Below are 21997 nucleotides of genomic sequence, written 5' to 3' on the forward strand. Positions count from 1 at the left end.
ATCCTTATTAAATCCCCCAAAAGAAACAGGCTAGGCCTTGGGGAAGGGCAGAAGTGGGTATGAGTTAGCAGGAAGGAGGAACAGATGAACAGAGGACATGAGAAGGGCGAGGGGAGAAGGGTGGCAGAAAAGAGTCACTAAGTGGACAAAGAGGAAGGGTTCCTCCCTCTGTGCACATTCTCCAAACGTGCCTCTTGAGACCCTGAGGTCTCTGGAGAAGGGTGGCGCCTTCATTAATGTGCTTGCTCCCCCTGCTGGTAGAACGTGGCCACGCTTCCGCTACAGCCTGGCCAAGGTGCCAGCTGTAGGGTGGAGCTGAAATCTCCTTTCCTCGCTCACTCTATGAGGACCTATTATGGAGCCATGTGACCCTAAACATTTCAGGAAGAGGGCCCTAGGGCCTCTATCCAGGATGGCCAAGATCTGTGGAGATGGCATAAAGGACCCAAGCCCTGTACGCTTCTCACCAACGCAGTCCCAGCCGGAGGACGAGGTCTCGAAGCCCTGGTCACAGAGACAGCGGAAGGAGCCGTCAGTGTTGTCACAGAAGCCGTGGCTCCCACACAGAGTGTCGTTGGCACACTCGTCTATGTCTGTGGGACAGTGGGGACCAGAGTATAGGGTGTGCTCTCGCGCTCTCTTTATTTGCTGAGAATACTTAATTATTTGGTCTATGAACACCAAGATCTGTGAAAAGTAACTTCTAAACCCGGGACAAGAAAACTCTAACATTAACATTCCTCTTCAGTATTTGTCTATGGAAAATATACAGACTGCAAACAGCCGCAAAATAGTGTCCTCAGGAGAAAATAGTTTCTAGCTGGATACATGAAAAATGGATGTCCTCAGTTTCTCACCTCCAACAACCCTTCCCTACTCACCAATGCAGTCTCCAGTCGGGGCCTTGTGGAAGCCAGGCTGGCAGCCCAGGACACAGCGGTAGGAGCCAGGGCTGTTCTCACACCTCCAGGCCCCACACACCGAGTCTCCGGAGTCCTCACACTCGTCAATATCTGTCCCCAGAGCCATGAGAGGGGACAGAATTGGCCAGGTCACTGCCTGGCCCCACCTCTCTGGCATTACAAGGTCATGCCCCACAACCTCTGGGGTCCTTGATCTGTTCTAAATTACTGTGCTCATCTCAATCCCAAAACATCACGTTCAGAATCATTTCCCCTGACCCAGCAGGGATGAGCGTCTAGGAAGAGAGCTAGATGCTGTTCAGGAAAGCACTGAGCTCTTAGCCTTCTGTGACGCTCCCCCCCTTCTCCCTACAGCAGAACACTTTATACAAAACCTTCACTAAAGTGTATTACTATAGAGAGTTGTCTTCATATGTCTCCCTTGCTCAATTTCAAGATTGTCCATAACTGTCTGTCTGTCCTAGCAAAAGACATTGAACCTAGCAGCTGTTTAGTAAATGTCTATTGAATCAGTTTGGCTTTAAAAACTTGATTGTGTGCCCTGCTAGCACAAGGATTATGATTGTCTTCATTTTGTCATCCTCAGACAGTCCCTGAATTAGCAGAGGCTCAATAAATGCATTATCCATTGGATAATTAATCTGTGGAAAGAGTTCTGCTTCCTGGAAGCTACAGTTCTTGGTCCCAGGGAGCTGAGGACCAGGCAGGCGTGGAGGTGGGCTGAGGTGGGGCAGAGCCCTGTCCACTCCCCCCGGAGTCCTTACCCACACACTCCCCGCTCTCTGGGGAGGCCTGGAAGCCGGTCTCGCACAGACAGTTGAAGGAGCCCTCGGTGTTGACACAGTGTCCTCCCAGACACCGGTCTGTGACTGCACACTCGTCCACATCTAGAATAGAGACGTTTGTCAGCAGACGCAGCCATGGGTCCCTAGGGCTCTGTGCAGCTTCCTCTGGGCCCCGAGGAGCCCACAGGAGGGCCAAGGAGTGGCGCAGAGTAGGAAACGGCTGGAAGATCCGAGAGAAGCGAGAGCTGGAAGCCAGAGGCCATGCTGGGGGGAGGATGCTTGGAACTGGGGCTCTGTCAAGGGGAGAAGGGTGACACTCTGAGAGTTCTCAGGGTGCATGGCTGCCATAGACGTCATGGAGAAGCCCTGGGGAAAGATTCCGAGTCCCTCCCTGACACTTGGCTTCCTTTCATCACTCTCAGCCTCCCTTCTTCCCATCCCTGGGTGGGACCATGAGCATTTTTATTTCAGTACTCTAGACATAGCTTCTAGCGCCCCCTGCTGCTGGTAAGTGGACAGGGCCAAGCTGGCTTCTCACCCTGGCAGCTGGTGCCCCCGTCTGCGCTGGCAAAGCCCGGAGCGCAGAGACAGAAGAAGGACCCATGGCTGTTGAGGCACTCGCCGCGGGGTGCGCAGTACTCCTCTGCCACGCACTCGTCCACATCTGCGGGGAGGAGATAGGCAGTGGTGTCTCCTGGGATGTTCCCACCTCCCCACACACTCACTGCCCTCAGTCCCCGGTGCGGAGACCTGAGCCACTCACCCTCACACACGGTGCCATTGGCCAGCTGGAAGCCCTGGGGACAGAGGCACTGGTAGGAGCCAGCCATGTTCTTGCACTCGCCTCCCAGGCAGCTGCTCTGGAGGTCTTCACACTCATCCACATCTGCGGGTCACACACGGAGGAAGGCAGCCGATGGCAGCACCTCCCAAGGACAGAAACCAATGGAGAGGTCTCCAGAGGGCCTGTCACCTGCCTGAGGAGACTGGACCCATAGGGGCATCATACCCTTATAAAGCACCAGAGCTGGGAGAAGCTGGTGAGGGAGGCTTCGGGGAGCAGGATGACTGCAGCTCCCTCCACTTTTGCCCCAGCCCAGGAGGCGCCCCCCTGCCTCTGGCTGGGCTTCTCCAGCTGGGCTTCTCCCACACAATGCCCACCTTGGGGACACTCGGCCTCTCCCAGCAACCCTGGCCTAGGGTGGCCAAACCCCACTGTCCTTATCGTGGCTGAGATGGCTTAAATTTTACTGAGAAGCAATGGGAAAACAAATGAGAAATAAACCAAGGAAACAGATTCAGAGAACCTGAGAAGGTAACAGAAACGAGATTCTTCAAGTTGACCTACGGATTGCCTGGTACAGGCCGATGTTTTTCCAAATATGGTCCCAGCACCCACTCTTACGAGGAACTCTTGCAGAGTTTTTCGAAAACAGATCCCAAGAGCTGATTTAATAGGTCTGGGACGAGGCGCAGGAAGCTGCATGTCGCATGTCAAACAAACTCTCCCAGCAACGCTGACACACACTGAAGCTTGTGAGCCAGTGGCTCATTGGCCCCCCAGACCCAGATCTGCAGTCACCTTTCTGACTCCTGCTGGGGGAGGGATGAGAGTAGGTGTCCCCAGCTAGCCCTCCATCCGAGGTGGACAGAGGGACCTCTTGTCTGGAAACAGCCCCTGCTGTGTCCTGGTTGCTCCCTCCTCTAAGGGTGATGTGTTAGTCTCCTGCATCCTGTGTGCTCTCCTCCCTGACGGGGGGCTCTCACCTTCACAGGTGTGGCCCAGGGGGCTGGGCCGGTAGCCCTCCTCGCAGTCCTTGCAGGAGAAGGAGCCAGCAGTGTTGGTGCAGACTCCTGAGGGGCAGACTCCCGGAAAGGCACACTCGTCTAGGTCTGGGGCAGACAGACAGCCAGTAACCGGGGGGCTCTGGAGGGCTCCCTCCACCTGGCAAGGCAGGAGCCTCCCCATACCTCTGAGCTTGTAGGACTCTCTCCGGCTTCCTGGGGAAGGGCAGGCCCTGGCTGTGGGCCTTCTACAGGGCAATCCCAGCACCTGTTCCCAGAATGCTCCTGGGCAGCTCTACCATCAGCTTCCCTTTTGTTTTTGTGAAACTCCCTTTTCCTCCTGTCCTCACCTCCAAACTTGGGGGTTATGACAATAGAAGCTCTCCTTGGGGCCAAGTCCATTTATAGGATCCTCTAGCCTAGGCTGGAGATCCTCAGCATCAGCCCAAAGCTGGGGGACAAATGTGTTCTTCGGGAGGTAAGAAGGCCTATATTCTCAGTCCCACTCTGCCAAACCCAGGGTTACCTTCACAAGCAGTGCCATCTTCATTCACCCAGTACCCACTCTCACAGGCCGAGCAGGCAAAGGAGCCCTCGGTGTTGAGGCAGAGGCCCGCAGGGCATGAGGCCCGGCTGGCACACTCGTCGACATCTGAAACAGGCCATTGAGTTCTGTGTGGCACTCTGCAGGACAGACATGGCAGGACAGCCAGAGACTGACAGGTGGGCAGGGTAGGGGAAAGGACAGGTCTTGGCAGCGATGTGTTGGGTCAGTATGGTTAGGGATGTGGGACCAGAGGTGGATTAGGAGTGTGTCTGCAGAGGGAAGAAGCTACAAGCTGATTTGCCTGTGGAGGAAGGGTGGTTCAGCATCTTATACCTTGGCAGCCCTTCTCATCTGAGGTGACCTTGTAGCCCTGCTCACAAGAGCATCTAAAGGAGCCCTCCAGGTTGATGCACTTTCCATGGGCGCAGACCCCCGGGGTCAGACACTCATTCACATCTGTGGGAGAAAAGTCCAAGATGGCGGGCTGGCCTCCTCTCCTGCAAGCAGCCTACACTGTCAGGCTTAGAGCATCTCATTTATGAGGCCAGGGAATCAGCATTCAGGGGAGCCATAGGCCACCCTGGGAAGGCCATGAGGTCATTCCTGCTCCTGGCCCCACCCACCTGGGCAGGTCAGGGTGCCCTTCCCCCCTGAGCTCACTTCAGCTCTATCTAGTAACACAGGTTACATATGTCCTGGAAAAGGGGGCTAGGTCCCCCAGCCCTGCGGCTGGTTTGGCCCATCTGAAGACACGTGGAGTGAAGTGTTCAAGACCCGTGACTCACCTTACAGTGGGTCTGAACATCTCTGGTTCCCCATCTGCCAACCAAACTGGTATGATACCATGTTCCCAGCCCAACAACCAGTTTCAGTAGGTGAGTGGGCAATGCAGAGAGAGGCCAAGCTATGCCTGGGTGGCTGAGTGGCAGTCTCAAAGGCCTGGGAAATGTCTGCCCTCTCCAGAGCCTCAAAGCATCTATTCACAACTCAGTCCCTGCTGGCATTCTGAACCCCAGGCCCTTCTTCCTGCGGGGGCTAAGGGAAAAGAACATTCCTCCTACAGCTGACATGTAGCCCACTCTGGAGGGAGAAGAGCACCCACTGCTCAGTTAGGCATTGCTGTTTAGACATTGCTGTGGAGATGCACAAGAGCAGAAGACCCCTCCTCCCTGGGAACCACAGCAGGGCCTGGCTGCCGGCTCACACCACCAGAGTCAGCCTCTTCTTGTTTTTTTTTGTGAGGAAGATCAGCCCTGAGCTAACATCCATGCCAATCCTCCTCTTTTTGCTGAGGAAGACCGGCTCTGAGCTAACATCTGTTGCCAATCCTCCTCCTTTATTTTTCCTCTTTTTCGCCCCAAAGCCCCAGAAGATACTTGTATGTCATAGTTGCAGCACATCCTTCTAGTTGCTGTATGTGGGACGCCGCCTCAGCATGGCTGGACAAGCAGTGCGTCGGTGCGCGCCCGGGATCCGAACCTGGGCCACCAGTAGTGGAGCGCGTGCACTTAACCGCTAAGCCACGGGGCCAGCCCCTGAGAGTCAGCCACTTCTTAAGGTGCTTAGCACCTCTCTCTACCCAGCAGGATCCAGCCACGGAAGTTTCTGGGACCTTGGGCTATAGCTCTGGGACGGATATGGCCAAGGAGCCAAAGGGGCCCCCACCCTAGCTGATTCAGAGGGCAGAGCAGCAGTAACTGAAGCACACCCATCTCATGCCCAGCGTCATCTGGGAACCCAGCCCGATCATGGGGGACAATAGTCTCCAAGCCATTTCCTCTGCCCACCTCTTTCCCTCCCTGTGTGAGGGCTCATCCAGAGGTCCCAAGGCCAAACAGCCCTCTCTGTGCCTTGGCAAGCAGCCCTCACCTACACAGCTCCCGCTCTGGCCCCTGTAGCCCTCTTCACAGGCCAGGCAAGTGTAGGAGCCGGGGGAGTTGACGCATCTCCCATCAGGGCAGGTGCCAGGGTGACGGCATTCGTCGATATCTGCAAAATAACAGCCCCTCCCTTGGTCATCCCTGGGAACCACAGCACATGGGTAGGTCTGTGAGGAAGCAAATCCTTGACCCTGCCCTTGGTTGGGGAGAGGGAGGGATGTCAATTTCTCTGCAGATGGAAACTAGGAAAAAGTGAGTGTTGTCCTGTGTTCCCAACTCCACCTCCCGCCCACTGTCCTGGACAAGAGAGAGATGGAAGAACTTTAGACAGGGAGACTCCCTGAGTGGGTGCAAGAGGCTGTGGTTACCACTAGCTGTGGGAGGGTGAAAGAGCTCTACTGTGGACTGTTGAGAAGGGTGTTCATACCTCCCTTGGTGAACTCCTGTTCCTGTACAAGTGGTGGCAATTACTGAGATTCCTTTACAGCAGGCCCCAGAGGCCCAGCATTGATCACTGGCTGGGCAATGACAGCAAAAGGGGCTTCCCTGCACCAGGAATGGGCGCTGAGGGTGACTGCAATCTTGGATGAAGCCAAGACCAGCCCTGAGGCTGATGCAGAGTTAAGGGTGGAGGCTGGCAAGGCTTCTCTGCTGGACAGGAGACTTTCCTTCCAGCCAAGAACCATGTAGGGCTCCCAGCACCCACTCTGGTGAGATCCAGGAAATCAGCAAGAAAGGAAGAGCCTGAGCACCAAACGGATGAGCAGGGGAAGAAGGGACCCATGGAGGGAGAGGAGGAGCCAGTCCTGGGAGAGTGACAACAAGGAGGAGGAGGAGATCTTGCTCCCAGGAACTGCTGGCAGGGTTCTTCCCCATATGACCTGGCATATCAGGGAGTCCATCATCCAAGGCATCCAGGGGATCTGGGCTGAGTTAGGGAGGTCATATCGCAGGGACTGAACTCTGGGTCGGGACTGCAGGAGGACATTATGCTCCTCCAGCCCAGTGTTGAGGCTCCCAGTCACCACTCATGACAGAGAGATTGACCGAGCTCCAGAGGAAACAGGAGGATTTACTCTTCCTAAGTGAGTAACTGTCATTCTTCTAGAGGAAGTCTACCAGCTTACACAGACTCAGAGGCCCTACTGCCTGGGAGGAAGACCTACTTAGCATCTAGGAGGAAATGCAGGAGGCAGGGCCAAGGGTCAGAACATAGGCTTTCTGCAAAGGGACTAAAGCAGGCAGCTGTTGTTACGGAATAGGACATGGGCCCTGAAGTGGAGGGTGAAAATGAGTCTGCCCTGAGGTTGTTTGGTCTGCAGAAGACAGGACACATCAAAGCCCCCTGTCCCTGGGAACGGGCCCTCTCAAGGCCAGAACTTCACCCTGAGGGTCCGGAAGAGGAAAACATATACAGGGCAGGTGGTTATTCAGGTGAGTATCTGCAAGGAGATACCCAGAACTCCCTGGTAATCTTGGGGACACTGAGATAAGGCTCATCTCTGGACGAGGGCAGCCAAGAGCCCCTAGCTTGGTTGTGGCGACACCAGGCTAGACTATTCTAAGAGTTTCTATAAAGACAGAGATGGAGGGAACGAAGGATCTAGGACCACCAGCTTTGGCCACCCAGGAGAGAGCAGCCAGCACCATGGGCTGCTGGCCTTGGCTGAGGCACCAGAAGGAGGGTGGGCAAAGCCATTGGGAATGATAAGCAATCTCTGCTTCAGGGATGCGAAACTTCGGGCATGAAGAGAAAGAGAATGAAGCAAGCATCCTCCTCTAAGACCACACTGAGAAAAAATGAAGTCTCTGCACCTGTCCCACAGGGATCACGCAGTGTAGGAAGGGGATTAGATTTACCAGGAGCAAAGAGCCCTGAGGTCTGTCCTGTCCCAAATGTTCTGGGCACATCTGTGGAGGTGGTCCATGAAGTGTCTTATGCTGGGCATTGGAAGACTTGTGGTGCTAATGCTGTTCACTAAATATTCCAGCTCTCCAGGGTGGGCTTGTGCCCCCTGGTCCCTTGTGGTTGAGTGGGGCCAGGGGACTAGTACTGGCCAATGAGCTATGAGTGGATATGATGTGTATAATTTTTGGACCAAAGCATTTAATTGTGTGCAACCCTGCAGAGTGTTCTTCCTTTCTTCCTTGGAGGCTGGTTACATTCAAGATGCTGGCTACTCCTTTAGCCTGGTTCTAGAATGAGGAAATATGGGGCAGGCCCCCTAGCTGACCCATGATGGACATGTGGAGAAACTTTGCTGAGTTCTAAGTCACTAAGATTGGAGTTGTTTGTTAATGAAACATAACCTGGTCTATCCTGGCACACCCCTGCTGGCTTCCTTCCTCAGACCAGAGCCCCAGCCAGCAACTGTCATACATGAGAGGTCTGTTAGCAAGTGGGAGAGGGAGGGGAGAAGATCAAAGCAGCCCTTAGTCTCCACCTGAGCCAGGGAAGGCCTCTTCTAAACGGGAGTGGATATAATGGAGCCATTAGCCAAGCCAATCAAAAGGAGCCAGATAAAGATTCTGGATAAAGTGGATTCCACTTCTAACCAGTCTCTGTTAAGGGCACAGGCTCTAATGTCACTAGATATCCTGAGGCTGTTCCACCAACCTCTTGGTGCCTGGACTTGAGCCAAATTTTTCTGCCTAGTCTAGGGTTTGAATTTTAATCTGAGATTATGGTATGTTCTCGTAGGTTTTACCCTGTGGTCAGGGGCAGGAGCTATCTGTCTTCTTTATTGCTATATTCCTAGGCCATGGCTGGGACACAGCTGCACTCAACAAATGTTTGCTGACCGAGGAATGAGACCATGTGATGAAAACTTCACCCGCTCTTGGTATGAGGCTGCGGAAGAAACCCCAGAAGACCCATGGAAACAGCCACCCTGGGGAGCAGAGTGCCGCCCTGCTGTCTGTAGACAGGAGGATCCTGGAGCTTCTCTGACCAGCACTTCAGTCTTTCTATGAGGAATGTAAGGGCGCCGTGTCTGGCCCATGTGAGAACATCAGGGGCCAGAAGCTCAGGTGACCTTGGATGTGGGTGGGGAGAGCAAAGCCCTGGCAGTCTGCAGGGGAATCTAACCGCTTTCCGTGGGAACCCAGAGTCCTGGTACGACGGAAATGCCGTTGAGCCTTTGGATGGGCCGCTGTCCAGACCACTCAGGCCTTGCACTAGAGACTTTGAGTTTAAGTGGAGAGAGTGGTTTCGTAGTTGGAGAAAGAAGAAAGAGGGAGAGGAAATTGACTGGGCTCCCAGGGTGATGGGCCGGGTTTGTGGTTACCCATGGAAACCTGGAGAAGTGTGCAGGCTACATCAGTCTTTCTTTCAACAGACTCAGAGTGTCTGCCCTGGGCCAGGAACTCAGCCTGACCTTCCAGCCAAGGTGTGTGTCTGGAACCTTCCTCCGGAAGGGAAGGGGGCAATCCACAGGCATGGACCAGGGTGTGGGGGCAATCTAGACGTGGAAAAGAACGGGCCCCTCAGATAGTAACACTGACCCTATTCACTGAGGGGCTGTCTGTGCGCTGTGTGAGTGTTAGGTTATTTGGTCCTCACAAGAGCATCTGAGATGGGCATTATGGTTTCCATTTTCAGACGTCGAGACAAGAGCCAAACCCAAGCCTGTCTCCGCCAGAGCATGTGCCCTAAACACAGACAGTAGTTAGTGTAAGTCTGATCTTTTCAATGTCCTGGTCTTCTCTTGGTTCATTTCCTTTAGTTTTGCTTTTTTAAAAAATAAAGTCAAACTCATGTTGTTGTGATGCTAAATGAAGTAATCTACCAAGTTCCTAGCACAGCACACGGCATTAGCAGGCACCATCAAATGCGAAGTCCTTCACTCTCCATTCTCCTGGAAAAAGCCAGGCTCTCTGTCTCCATCATGCTCGTGAGGGCAAGGGGAGGGGGCTCTCGCTTTGATCCTGTGGAGGTCTGAGTTTTAAAGGGAGAGGCACTGAGAGGGGAAGGTGACATGCTGTGGGTACAGACAGAGAGTTGTCTGTCCTATACCCCCAGCCTCCTCTCCGCATTGTAAGACCTCCTTGGACTCTGGACTTTGCTTCTGTGGCAGTGGCATTGGGAAGGGGGGCTCTCCCTTCACAAGGCACACGAGCTCATCCCTAACCTCCAGGACCCTCTGAATCCAGGCAAGTCCTGGCCAGGAAAAACCTGGAGGCTGGCAGGAGTCTGGCCTAACCTCAGATCTGGGGCAAGATTTCTTTCCAGAGAAAGCCTTGATTTGCCCTCATTTATTCCTGTCTCAGCCAGTCTTGGGAGCACATGACCCAGACCTCCTGTAAGCATTTGACACCCCAAACTGGCAGGGAGGTGGTAGTGGCAGAGCTGCCAGGAGCTGGCCTGATAGTGGCAGGTTGAAGCCAGTCTGCGAGGAGATCAGATGGCAATGTCACAGCCACCTTGTGACGGGGCCTCGGAAAGGGGGCAAGGATCAGGGCGCATTCATTCATTTATTCAACTAGCATTTGTTGGTGTGTCCAACACATGGACATTTATTAGGTGTCCATGCATGGGTCATCTAAGGATACGGTCCAGCCCTGAGTAGCTCACAGCCTAACAAGCTTTAGCAATAGGCCAAGGCCCAGGCACATCCCAGATAGACTGACTCTTCCTGAGCAGTGAGATTCCGGCTGAGGGGCAGAGGTGTACAGAGGGCATGTTCCCAGGGTCTTATGTACATAAAGTTACTTGTGGTCCCCTGCTGCAGGGGCAGACAGGATGACAAAAATCTCACTAAGAGGACAAAAGGGCTCTGGAATTCCCAGACAGGCCTCTGTCCATAGGAGTGGGCTTGGCATCCAGGGGTCCAGGCTGGGATAAGCTGGAAGGGGAGTCGGTGGTGGGCAGCCCGTGGGAATGGAGCAGGAGATGGTGGGGAGGGAGCAGGAGACGGTGGGGGGCATCCCATTCCTTACCTTGGCAGTGTCCCTTCCTGACCATGATGTAGCCCTGGTCACACTCGCAGTGGTACGAACCCTCTGTATTGGTGCACCGCCCTCCACTGCACACCTCTGGCTGCTCACACTCGTCTATGTCTGCGAACACAGAGAAAAGTCCTGAGTTGGGGCCAGCCCTGCAGGGGGTCCTGCAGCATCCCTTCAGAGGCCGAGGACAAGGATGCCCATGCTGAGGCCCAGGCAGGGAAGGCATCCTTGCTGCAGCTATGATTGGCAGGGGGCTCCTATGCCAGGTCCGAGACTGATCTCGCTCAGGCCCTGCAAACCCTGAGTCCCTTTCTCCCAGGAGAGGCTACTTTTGGGGCCCCTGGGGACCCTCACTGCTGTCTCCTCACCCCGATACAAGGGCTGATCTTGAGGTCAGGTGGTGGTCCATATAGCATGATCTGAGGAGGCGAACAAAGTCCCCCTCCTGAGCCCAGTACATCCCCCAGAAGTCTGCTCGTAGAGTTCTTAAGGGCCTTCTTAAAGGTTAGGAATTAAGCAGCCAGTGAGAGACAGCATTTTAGGCAGCTGTGGATCTATCGATGTGGTTTATTCCATTGTCCCAAAGCCTGCTGGTGCTCCACGATGGCTCAAAAGCCCAACTCTGGTCACAGCACTCCCCTTCTTAACTCCTACCAGGGTTCCCTGCTGCTCAGCTGGGCCCACAAGGCCACTGCCACCTGACCCCAGCCTTGCTGTATTGGCTGATCTCCACTGGTCCAGCCTCCAAGCTTTTGTTCACATAAAGGCCTCTGCTTGGTTTGATGGCCAGCAAAGTCCTACTCCCATTTCAAAGACTGGTTCAATTGATCAACTCTAGGTTGCTCTGGCCACTCCCCATTCCCTGCCCCCACAGTCAAATTGATGGAGGATTCTCTTTGCCCCCCACCCCCAGCACTCGTTCAAACACTTCACAGAGTCCTGGTGCAGGTTAAATGAGATAATCCAGGCAAAGGGCCTAGCACAGTGCCTGCCTGCCACAAGGTAAGCACTGAAGAAATGTTAGCTGTTATTACTATTATTCTGGCATTAAACCTATCCCATAAAATCCAAGCTCCTCAGCTTGGCATGTGAGATCTTTCATGACCTGGCCCCTGCCTGCTTCTCTCAGCGTGGCTCCTGCCTCCCACACACCTCCTAGCCTCCGCCACACAGGACCTGCTTCTGAGCTTCTGCACATGCTGTTCCCTTGCCTGGAGTGGCTTCTCACCCATCAGCTTGGCTGTCTCCTATTCATCTCTCAGGTGAGGCTGACCTCTCCCCTCCAACCCATCTGCCCCTTTCCAGTGTTCCCATAGGACCCAGCCCTATAGTGACTATTCATTTACTTGCTTTTTTCTCCCTGACTGCTGAGACTGTGCCTTATTAACCGAGTGTCCCTAATGCCGAGCACAGAACCCCCAAAAGTACTTATTGCATTAATAGAATAATCATTTGTCTATGGACAGGTTTTCATCTGAGCAATACTTCATAAAACTTACTGCACAGGGAGTCGCTGACAGAAGGTATAAAATGCACACTCCTAGGTCCACATCCAGGGATTCTGACCTAGCAGTACCATGCAGGCCCAGGCACCTGCATTTTAATAACTTTCCAGGCAATTCTGAAATAACTGGCACTCCCTTCGAGAAGCTCTAATCCCAATGGAAGAGAAAAGGGAAGTCAGAGGCAGAGCCGTGTATAGGAACTTGATAAAGGACCCACAAACCAGTGGGATCAGGATGATTGCCTGGTAGATGAGGCTGGGAAAACTAAGCTGCTTTACAGAGAAAAATGGAAATGGAAAAAAATGGGCCCTTAACACCCACAAAAAGATGGACTCCAGATGGATTAAAGCATGCCGTGAAAGGTGAACTATAACTTCAATGACAGAAAGTATAGGAGAATATCTTTGTGACTTAAGGGTGGGGAAGGACTTCTTAAATAAAGCCCCAAAAGCATAAAAAACAAGGCAAAAAGGTGAATTTTAATACATCAGAATTAAGGATTTCTGTTAAAAGAAGGACATGTGGATAAGGTTAACAGGCAGAGGACAAAATGGGAGAGTTGTAATATCTAAGCCCAGCCAAGTATCTGGAATATATAAGGAACTTCTAAAAAGCCACAAGAAAAAACAGCAACCACCACTGGAAACTGAGCAAAAGATAGGAATAAACGATTTCCAGATAAGGAAACCTAATGGCTAACATATGAAGAGATACTCATACTTATTAGTTAGGTAAATGTTAAATATTTAATAGTCAAATAATTTATATCAATCAATTATTTACATTGACATTAATTTGAATTCTAGAAACTATAATGAATTCTATTAATTATATAAATTAATGAAATAATTCATAAATAATTAAAATAATGAGAGATTGTTTTACGAGACTGGTGAAATTTAGAAAGTGGATGTTCTCCTGATAAGCCCTCATTAAGCAGCAGCCAGGCCCCACGAAGCACTGACAACTGACCTTGAGCTCCCTCCCGCCTCCCCCAGCTGTCGGGTCTGGCAGAGACATCCCAGACACCCAGGCTGGCACTCATCGGAACCCCTTGTCTGGGCCAGCCCTGGCAACACCGTTCCCTGCAGCAGCCACTGCTTGTGCCGGCCAGCGCCCCGGGCTGGGCCTGCAGGGAGCCGTGCCTCTGGCCCACAACACTTGCCAAAGCTGCGAAGCTCAGAGAAGCCCCGTGCCCCCAGCCATTCGTCTCGTTAACTCCAGCCTGTTCTGAGCACTGCTGCCGGAGTCACCTCTCTGAAGGCCAGCTGACCGCATCGCCACCCTCTGATTACAAACCTCTACTGGCTGCCACTGCCTGCGGGACGGCGTCCAAGCGCTTCAGCCTGGCACTCAAGACACTTCAGAAACTGGCTCAGCCCCTGCCACTTCCTCCACATACCCCACGCTCCACTCACACTGGATTTATCATTATTCCCAGAGCCTGCCGGGCTTGTTCATTCCTCTGCTGTTTGCAGAAACGGTTCCCTTTCCCTGGAACACCCTCTGCCCCCTCCCTTCCTTCGCCCTGTGTGTAAGGGAGTATGTTGTTGGAAGCAAACCATGCTTTGGGGCCGGAATGACTTTGATTCTGTTTCCAGCTCTGCCACAGCAAGATGTGAGGTCCCTGAGTATTTCAGTTCACCTCTCTGAGCCTCAGTTTGCTAAACCATAAAATGGGGATAAGGATTTTTACTGTATAGGGTAGGGATGATGAACATCATAAAATAAAGTGCTAGGACAGTGCTGGCATAGAGGAAGTGCCCATTAAATGGTAGTTATTATTATTCCGTCCCAGCCCACACAGCCTCTGGGGAAACCTTCCCACATTCCTCTATACAGAACCAGTTGCCTCCTCGTCCCACAGAGCCACCATTCAGGCCACGCTCATCGCAGGACCCCCATAGCTTACACTGCGCCTGGCATACGGCTGCTCGAGGCTTGAGTGCGGAATGAATGATGCATGCAGATCTCCCACTCCTCGGTTTTTAGGTTGCTGGTCTCCTCCACTCTCCTTCCTCCCATAATCAGGCAAGGGGACATGGGTGGCTTTGGTCTCAGCAGACCTGATCCTTGGGGGATTAGAACCTGAGGGGACCCTGGCAATGGGAGCATACACAGCTTCCCCAGCCTCCAGGAGGGGCCTGTGAGTGACTGCCGCTGCCCTGGCCCGAACCAGCAGTGTGAGCCCCAAGAACAGCAGTGTCGTTCTCCAGGGGAAGGGTTTCCAGGGGTTACGAGTCTTAACGCACTGCTTGGAAGGCACTGCATCACGTTCCCTGTGAGCTCACTCGTAAACGTGTGTGTGGAGTGTATTATACAACAGTACAGATGCTGCGTATTAAAGGATTTGCGTTGGAAGCATCTTTACCCAGAGGTCCCATGCAGAGCTTCCCAGGGAAGCTCAAAGCCTTGCAGGCGTCTCTGAGCTGCTGAGGACCCAAGTTCCTCTGCAAAGGCATGCCTGCTCCTCAGCCTGCCAAGAGTCCCCTCCTTACCCCAAATGAAAGCAGCTCCTTGTCACTCAGAATTTGGGTCCTCATCTCCAGCCATGTCCCCGGACCCCCTCACACTCCTGGCTCCAGCCACAGTTCTTTGAAGCCTTTGTGGATGTGACTTCTTTTCAGATTCTTAGGGGTAGCTTCCTCCCAGGTCCAGGTCAGAGCCCAGGTCTCTGTTCCTGTGGCCCCCACACTCCCCACACTGCAGTGCTGTGGCTGGGTGCTGTGAATGCCTGGATCCTCTTCCACCCCAACACTATCTGTGGGATTCTGTGCCCATCCCAGCAGCAAGGGGGGGCTCGGCTTACCTTGGCATTCCTGCGTGGCCCCTGAGGTGGCCAGCGTGTAGCCAGGGTAGCAGAAGCAGGAGTAGGAGCCCACGCGGTTGACACAGCGCCCTTTTCCTACGCAAGGGTCCCTCAGACACTCGTTGTCGTCTGAGCAGAGGGAAGGGAAGGGAGGTCAGGGAGGCCAGCGGTGCCTTTCTTTGGGCACCTGCCAGCAATCTGCCCACGCTAAGGGCTGGACAGGGGATGGTGCTGTGGGGCAAGGAGGGGATGAAGGAGCAGAGGAGGCCGGGGAGATGAAAAATCTCTAAAGCTGGGAGCCACAAAGTTGGCCCATTTGGTCCACTCAGGCACCGAGGGCCTCGAGCGGCTGCCCAGCACCTCCTCCCTGCCCCATGGCCCCCTCTCCCAGTGGCCCCGTGATCACTTCCTTTCTCCTTTAAGACCACAGTGGATGTGTTTCCCTTGTATAAAATTTTGGGGAGGGGATCAGGCCCACACTTAATGATTTGTTTTTCTTGGCCCCAAATCTCTCCCCAGGGTGGCCCTGGTGGAGACATGTACACCTAGGGCAGACCTCTGTCTGCTCTGCAGGCAGCAAGATGGCCAGTTTGAGGGGTGAGCTGACGTCAGAGCTGAGGGCTCCAGGCACCAGTCGGGTGCCCTGGGGTGACTTCCCACTCTCCTCGAGTCCTGGAGACTCACCAGATGGTGCTCCCAGAGACTGGTCTCCTCAAGGTTAAGGTTAGCTTTGTCCACAGCAACTGCACTCTTCCTTAGCTCCCCAACCCAAAGCACTGCCCAGACCTTCTGCTGCCTCTGTCCTCCAGCCCTGCTCCCATCCACCCCAGCCCCTGAGTGGGCCCAAGATGCTGGAGTGAGTACCCGTGCAGTAGGCCTGGCTGGGGTGCAGCCGGTAGCCGGGGCTGCAGATGCATCTGTATCCATCTGGGAGGTTCACGCAGGTTCCAGGGCCACAGATGTGGGTGCCTCCAGCAGCACATCTGTCAATGCCTGTAGGAGACAGCGCAAAGCAGAGGTTATGGCGGGGTGGGTGATGGGCAAAGGCAGTGGAGTTGGGTGGGGAGAATGTGGGGGCAGGGCCCAGGGGCCTCAGAGGACCTGTAGAAGCCTCACCTCACCCTTAGCTGGGCCCTCCCACATCCGTGTACAGCATGGCCTCACATGAGACACCCTTGGCACCTCCTCCCTGAGCTCTGCTGGAATTGAGCTTACAGTAGTGCATCCCTCTGACCAAGACCCAGTGGGGTCCAGTAACCCGTGTCCTATGTCCTAGCAAAGGGCCTCCCCTCTGAGGCCTCCAGCCTGACCTCAGCCTGAATACAGGCACAGCCCTCACCCACAGTACCCAGTGCTTCCCCACCCTGGCAACTCCAGCCCAGTTTCCCCTAGACAGACAGACAGATCTGGAGAGTAGGGTGCTTGGGAAGAACTGCCAGGGGAAGAAAGGAGAGGTGGGCTGGGGCCACCTGAGCAGGGCCTTGAATGCCGTGTTGAGATAGGCCTGTAAGCAAGGGGTCATGCAAGGTGGGGTATGATCAGAGCTGTCTCAGAAAGACCACTCATCTTCCTCAGAAAGGCAACAAGGCAGCAGATGAAAGGGGAAACACAGGGAGCCCTTAGAAACCTGCTGGAATAATTTAGAGGAGGACTACCTTGAGTGGGGGTAATGGGGTAAGAAATGGGGAAACAGATGCTGAATTCAGAAACAGTTTGGAGACTCACGAGGACTCAGGGCTAGGGCTGCACAGAGAGCAGACTCTAGCTTTCGGGAACTGTGTCCTTAGTACTAGAAAAGTACCTGGCACTTAGAACACGCTGAATAAACAAATAACCGATGGGATGAATGATGCTTTCAGCCTCTTTGTCCGCCCTGGGGTCATACCCAGGGCTCCCCCGCCCCGCCCCACAGCACTGAGCAAGCCCTGGAGACCCAATGGAATGGGCAGGGATGCGGCCTGTGTTGGTACCCAGGGGGCCTTCACAGCATTTGGTCCTTGGACTGAACTGAACACGCACACTGGCCTGTTTGCAAGGCCACCCTGTCCCTGGCCTGGGCTCCAAGTTTGTGTCAGCCTGGGGGCTTGTGGGGACCCCTAGCCAGGTTCTAAATGTCCTCCCAGAGGGGTGAGGTTGGGGATGGCAGGGGAGAAGGGGGATCAGGCAAAATGCTGTGGGTGGTGGTTGGGGGGGATTCTGTCCCTCCACATAGCTGAGAGCAGCTGCTGAGCCTGGCCTGGGCCCCTCCTCTTGCCCCTCTGTCCCTGCCTCCAGGCCTCTTTTCCTCATCAGAGACTCAGAATCCCCAACTAAGCCCCTTAACCCAGCTCATCTTGCCTGCCGAGCAGAGTGGAGACGAGGACGCTCCCTGGAGAGTGCACTGAGCCCAGGGGAGAGAGGTCCCAGGAGAGGACACTGTGGTTCAGGCCTGGGAAGTCCAAACCCCCAGCCTCACCCCACACTCTCTGTACTGTTCCACCAGGCTGCAGGGTCTCTCCTTTGCCACAGGAAATCCGGAAATACCCCTCTTCCCCAAGGTGACCTCAGTCTGTGATGTTCAGAGATTAGCAAGCCCCTGACAAGGGCAGGCACGAGGGCGCACACATGAGCCCACGTGAGCCCACACACGTGAGCACACATGTGCAGAGAGCAGCAGCGGCAATACTGGCCTTGCTTCTCTTGAACCAAGTCCCCAAACAATGAGCCTTTGAGGAGGGCACATTCCAGAACAAGGTGGATTTGCCAGGCATCTCCTCCATACCACACCCCCTCACCATTGTAGCCGGCCAGGGGCAGGGAAGGCAGGCTCCCAGGCAGTTAAACAACCTTGAGAACTAGGACTGTTTTTCTTCCCGAAAGTCGGCCCTCCCTGTGGGCAGGAGGCTGCCCACTGCCAGGGCACTCAGCCGACTCAAGGTCAACAGCCTGGAGGAGCCAGGCTCCCGGAGGCTCCACATGCTCCCCTTCCTCAAGAGGGCCCCCTGGATTCTCCTGAGAGGCCTCTCAGTAAGACCCTCCACCAAGGCGTCCCTTCTCATCCCTTCTCTTTCTCCTTCCTGGCTTGACCAGTGCTCTGGGCAGGACTCCTGTGTTCACTAGGGCACCCTGTGCTCTCTGTGAGATGAAGCCAGGGGCGCTGAGCCTGAGTAAGAGTTCACCGGAGACTGTTCACTGGTTGGAGAGGCTCTGGACTCGGCTCTCACCAGCCACACCTCACAGGGCTGGCCGCAGGTACCTGAGGGGCGGGGGGTCACCAGCACATTGGAAGGGGTGGTCACTTGCTCTTCTCCCTGGGTTTCTGGAGTACCCTGTCCAGGCAGTGGTGGTGTTGGTCTTCCTGTGGCATCTCCTGCAGAGGGGAAAGGGGAGAGGGAGCAGGTGGGCCACAGCCCCTTGGCTGCTGCCTACCCACTCCTGGGCAGTGTTCGCTCCAGAGATGCTGGGAGCAGCCCTTCCCTCCTCCCTGCTGTTCTGACTCTGAGAACCATGGGTGGAGCCTAGGGCCGGTCACGCCTTCTGCCTCCTAGTCTCCTGAAACTTAACCTGGCTCCAGACAGAGTCAGAGAATCTGAGAGCTCTAGCGGGTCTTAGCGTGTATCCAGTCTCACCGTCCATTTCACAGGCGAGGAGACTGAGGCTCGCAGAAATGGCCACTTGTCCGAGGCCAGCTAGCTTGTTGGAGACAGAGCCGAAGCCCAGGTCTCCTGATTCCCTCTTCAGTATGCTTCTCCTTCTGTCTGCAAAGCGCTTTACAGTTTACAGAGCTCTGCCATGACCATCAACATCTCCTCTGGCTTCAGAGGCAGCAGGGCAGGCATTAGTGTGCATGTTTTAGTAGAGGAAGCTGAAGCTCAGCTTTCTGACTTTTGTGTGTGTGTGTGAGGAAGAGCAGCCCTGAGCTCACATCTGCCAATCCTCCTCTCTTTTTTGCTGAGGAAGACTGGCCCTGGGCTAACATCCGTGCCCATCTTCCTCCACTTTATATGGGATGCCGCCACAGCATGGCTCGACAAGCGGTGCGTCGGTGCGCACCCGGGATCGAAACCGGCGAACCCCGGGCCATCGCAGCGGAGCGCGCGCACTTAACTGCTTGCGCCACCGGGCCAGCCCCACCAGCTTTCTGACTTCTGAACAGTGCCCTGTCCCTCACCGTAGTGACCAGCAAGCTGGGCGCTGCAGAGCCGGAACCTTCTCCCGAGGGAAGACAGGCCACTGGAGGAAAGGCTCCGGGGACCTGACCAGCCCCTGCTTCATCTCGCACTTCCTCTTTGGTCTCACTTATATGCCAAGCGGCACCATGGAATGCAGAACGAGTGCTGTGGCTAGGGGATGTTCACAAAGCATCACGGTGTCTTTCGCTGACGTTACAGCACCTTAGGTGTATAGGGCTCCCGGAAAAAGCATTCACCTGTCACGTCATCCCCGACCTCTTCTGACTTGAGCCCCATGCATCGGCTCACGTGTACTAACTCCATGACTGGATTAAAGGTCTCTCCTTCCCTCCCTTCTCTGCCTCCTGGGAGCCGCTAGGAGGAAGGACTCACCTGGGACCCAGGCAGGTACTTGAGTAACACTGGTTGTGACCTGCACAGAAACAGGAGAAGTCACTCTTGGCTCCTTTGTTGCCCCCATGACGCGCTTTCTCTGCCACACTCACCCCTGTGTCCAGGCTTCCCATCTAACTCATTCATTCACTTCTTCATTCATTCCAGGTATTGATGAGTTCTTACTATGCTCTGCCAGGCACTTTATGTCCACTGTCTCAATTAATCTGCTCAACTATCCTATGATAGTAGGTTGTAATAATTAAATGAGCCAATGTATGTAATGTGCCAGCTCGGTGTCATACCAGCAAGTAGTGTATATCAATGCTATGATCTCAGATAAAGCAACAGAAGCTCCAGAGGTTAACTAGCCTACTGAGGGTCACAGGGCAAGTGGTGAAGCCAGGCTCCCAGGCCACACCTGGTGTCTATCACCACAGTCCACGGACAGAGGTAGATGAGCGAGAGGACCCGGGAGGAGAGTAGGCAGAGGGTGACAGGGCCAGGAGCACAGCCTGGCACCATGAGGACACAGAAGTAGAACTTTGATCTGGGAGGGCAACCTGTGGTTCTCCAGGGAGAGAAGAAGCTCACTGGAGAAACGGTGTTTGGGGACAGTCAGCTATGCAGGTTGGAGGGATAGGAGACAGGGTAGGGATTGGCAGACTGGAGAGGGAAGAAGCAGATTCACTCTTCTGGAATGTTTTTCTAGGAGGACACTCAGTTCTTTACAGAGGAATCCTGGGCACGGGGGAGGGAGTGGGATCCCCCTTTCTCAGTGACGTGGTTCATAGCTCTGCTTCTACTTCCCCATGAGCCACTCACAGAGGGGACCCTGAGGTGTGAGCAAATTAGGCTCAGAAGATGCCGAATCTGGAATTAACCTGGAACCACTTCTAGATTTCGTCCGCAGTGCCTGAGTGACAGCCAGGACTAACAGGACACATTCCTACTTCCTTTCTGAAGAGGCCCCTGACCATCCCACATGAGAAGACGCTTGCGCCCTAGCTGCTTGAGAAACAGGAGCTGTTGTTGTTCCTTCCTTTAGGGTAAAACAGGGTCTTTGGATCAACCCTCCCACTTCAGCATCTCTCCAAGTAAAATCCTACATATACTCCATCCTTCTCCCTTTCCTCCCTCATGGGACACTGCCCCGTGGCCTCCGTGGCTACCAGGTCCCGCTCTCTGCCACGCTTGCCCAGTTTCCTGGTGGGAGGACTCACTCACCTGGCTGGTCTGAGAGTCACCTGGGAAGGAAAAGTGAGAGAATGAGCTAGCTGCCTTCTTCCCTCCCACCATGGCCGAGCCTGGTCCAGTCTGCAACCCCCCGACCTTGTGCCCAGAGCAGCAGTCAGCAGCAGAGAGAGTCTGGACTCTTCCTACCTGCCTCTGTCCTCCCACCCTGCTGGGACTGCCCAGCACAGATCCCAGAACCCCAGGTCTGGAGGGCCGAGGGGTGGCTCATGTGGTGAGAGGAAACCTCCTGCTGGGCCAGTCACCATCCTCCTTGCACTGCCACCTCCTCCCTCCCAAACCTCCCAGCCACACTGGTCACTCCATCCCCGCCCTGGGCTATGGGCCAGGGGAACAGTTCTAGGAAGGAGAGGAGTTGCTCCTGGCTTGGCTAGTGTCCAGTTTCCGTGATGACTGGGGCTCTGTCCAGACTTCCCTGTTCCAGATTCTGGAGCAACTTTGGCCATCACCTAGTTGTCCTGGTCCTAGTATGTCCTTGGCCTCCTGCACTCCGTGCTACCAGTAACCTGGGCACGCCTTCTGCATGGTTTCCCAGGGCACCTGCCAGGGGTGCCTCAAGCCTAGTCTCTTTCTAGCCCCATGCCTCCTGGCCCAAGGCAGCTGAGCTGGAGTTAGTGCTCTGACTCTAAGGCCAGGGGAAGAGACCTAAAGCACCCAGACTCCCCAGGATCCACCTGTCAGCTCTTCAGGCCTTGCAGCGAGCACCACACGCTGATGGCTGGGGACAGGGGAAGGAAAGACCCGATCAGCTGAAGTGGGGGCTGCTGCTGACCTCTCCCACCTCCACAACAACTTCCCAGCGTATGGGTACCTCTTAACCCCAAATGAAAGAGGAAGGGAGTGTGGTCTTTCCGTCATGCCAGGCCTTGAGAGCAGGTTCTCAGGGCTGGGAGCTGCTGCCCCAAACTCCCTTTCTTAATGCCTCACAGATGGGAGGCCATGGGTCCAGGATAAACACCCAGTGGCCTTATGAGGTGCTGTAACCTGAGGGGGAAGGGGAATCCCTCAGGCATCCCCC

The 21997-nt window shown here is 54.6% G+C and overlaps 1 protein-coding gene across 1 annotated transcript in view; it reads right to left on the minus strand.

Annotated features, from left to right (window-relative positions):
- LTBP2 (latent transforming growth factor beta binding protein 2) overlaps positions 1 to 21997 on the minus strand; it is a 106676-nt gene that overhangs the window by 7359 nt on the left and 77320 nt on the right. The window contains exons 14-28 of the mRNA XM_058567366.1: positions 20953 to 20972; positions 19726 to 19765; positions 18417 to 18530; positions 16046 to 16174; positions 15182 to 15310; positions 10859 to 10978; positions 5910 to 6029; positions 4374 to 4496; positions 4020 to 4145; positions 3476 to 3601; positions 2472 to 2594; positions 2247 to 2372; positions 1688 to 1810; positions 882 to 1013; positions 468 to 593 (exon numbers count right to left, since the gene is read on the minus strand). Coding sequence (XP_058423349.1) covers positions 468 to 593; positions 882 to 1013; positions 1688 to 1810; positions 2247 to 2372; positions 2472 to 2594; positions 3476 to 3601; positions 4020 to 4145; positions 4374 to 4496; positions 5910 to 6029; positions 10859 to 10978; positions 15182 to 15310; positions 16046 to 16174; positions 18417 to 18530; positions 19726 to 19765; positions 20953 to 20972 — 1677 coding nt within the window. The remainder of the gene's footprint in view (positions 1 to 467; positions 594 to 881; positions 1014 to 1687; positions 1811 to 2246; positions 2373 to 2471; positions 2595 to 3475; positions 3602 to 4019; positions 4146 to 4373; positions 4497 to 5909; positions 6030 to 10858; positions 10979 to 15181; positions 15311 to 16045; positions 16175 to 18416; positions 18531 to 19725; positions 19766 to 20952; positions 20973 to 21997) is intronic.

The sequence above is a fragment of the Diceros bicornis genome, chromosome 24, assembly GCF_020826845.1.
Source record: "Diceros bicornis minor isolate mBicDic1 chromosome 24, mDicBic1.mat.cur, whole genome shotgun sequence".
NCBI lineage: Eukaryota > Metazoa > Chordata > Mammalia > Perissodactyla > Rhinocerotidae > Diceros > Diceros bicornis.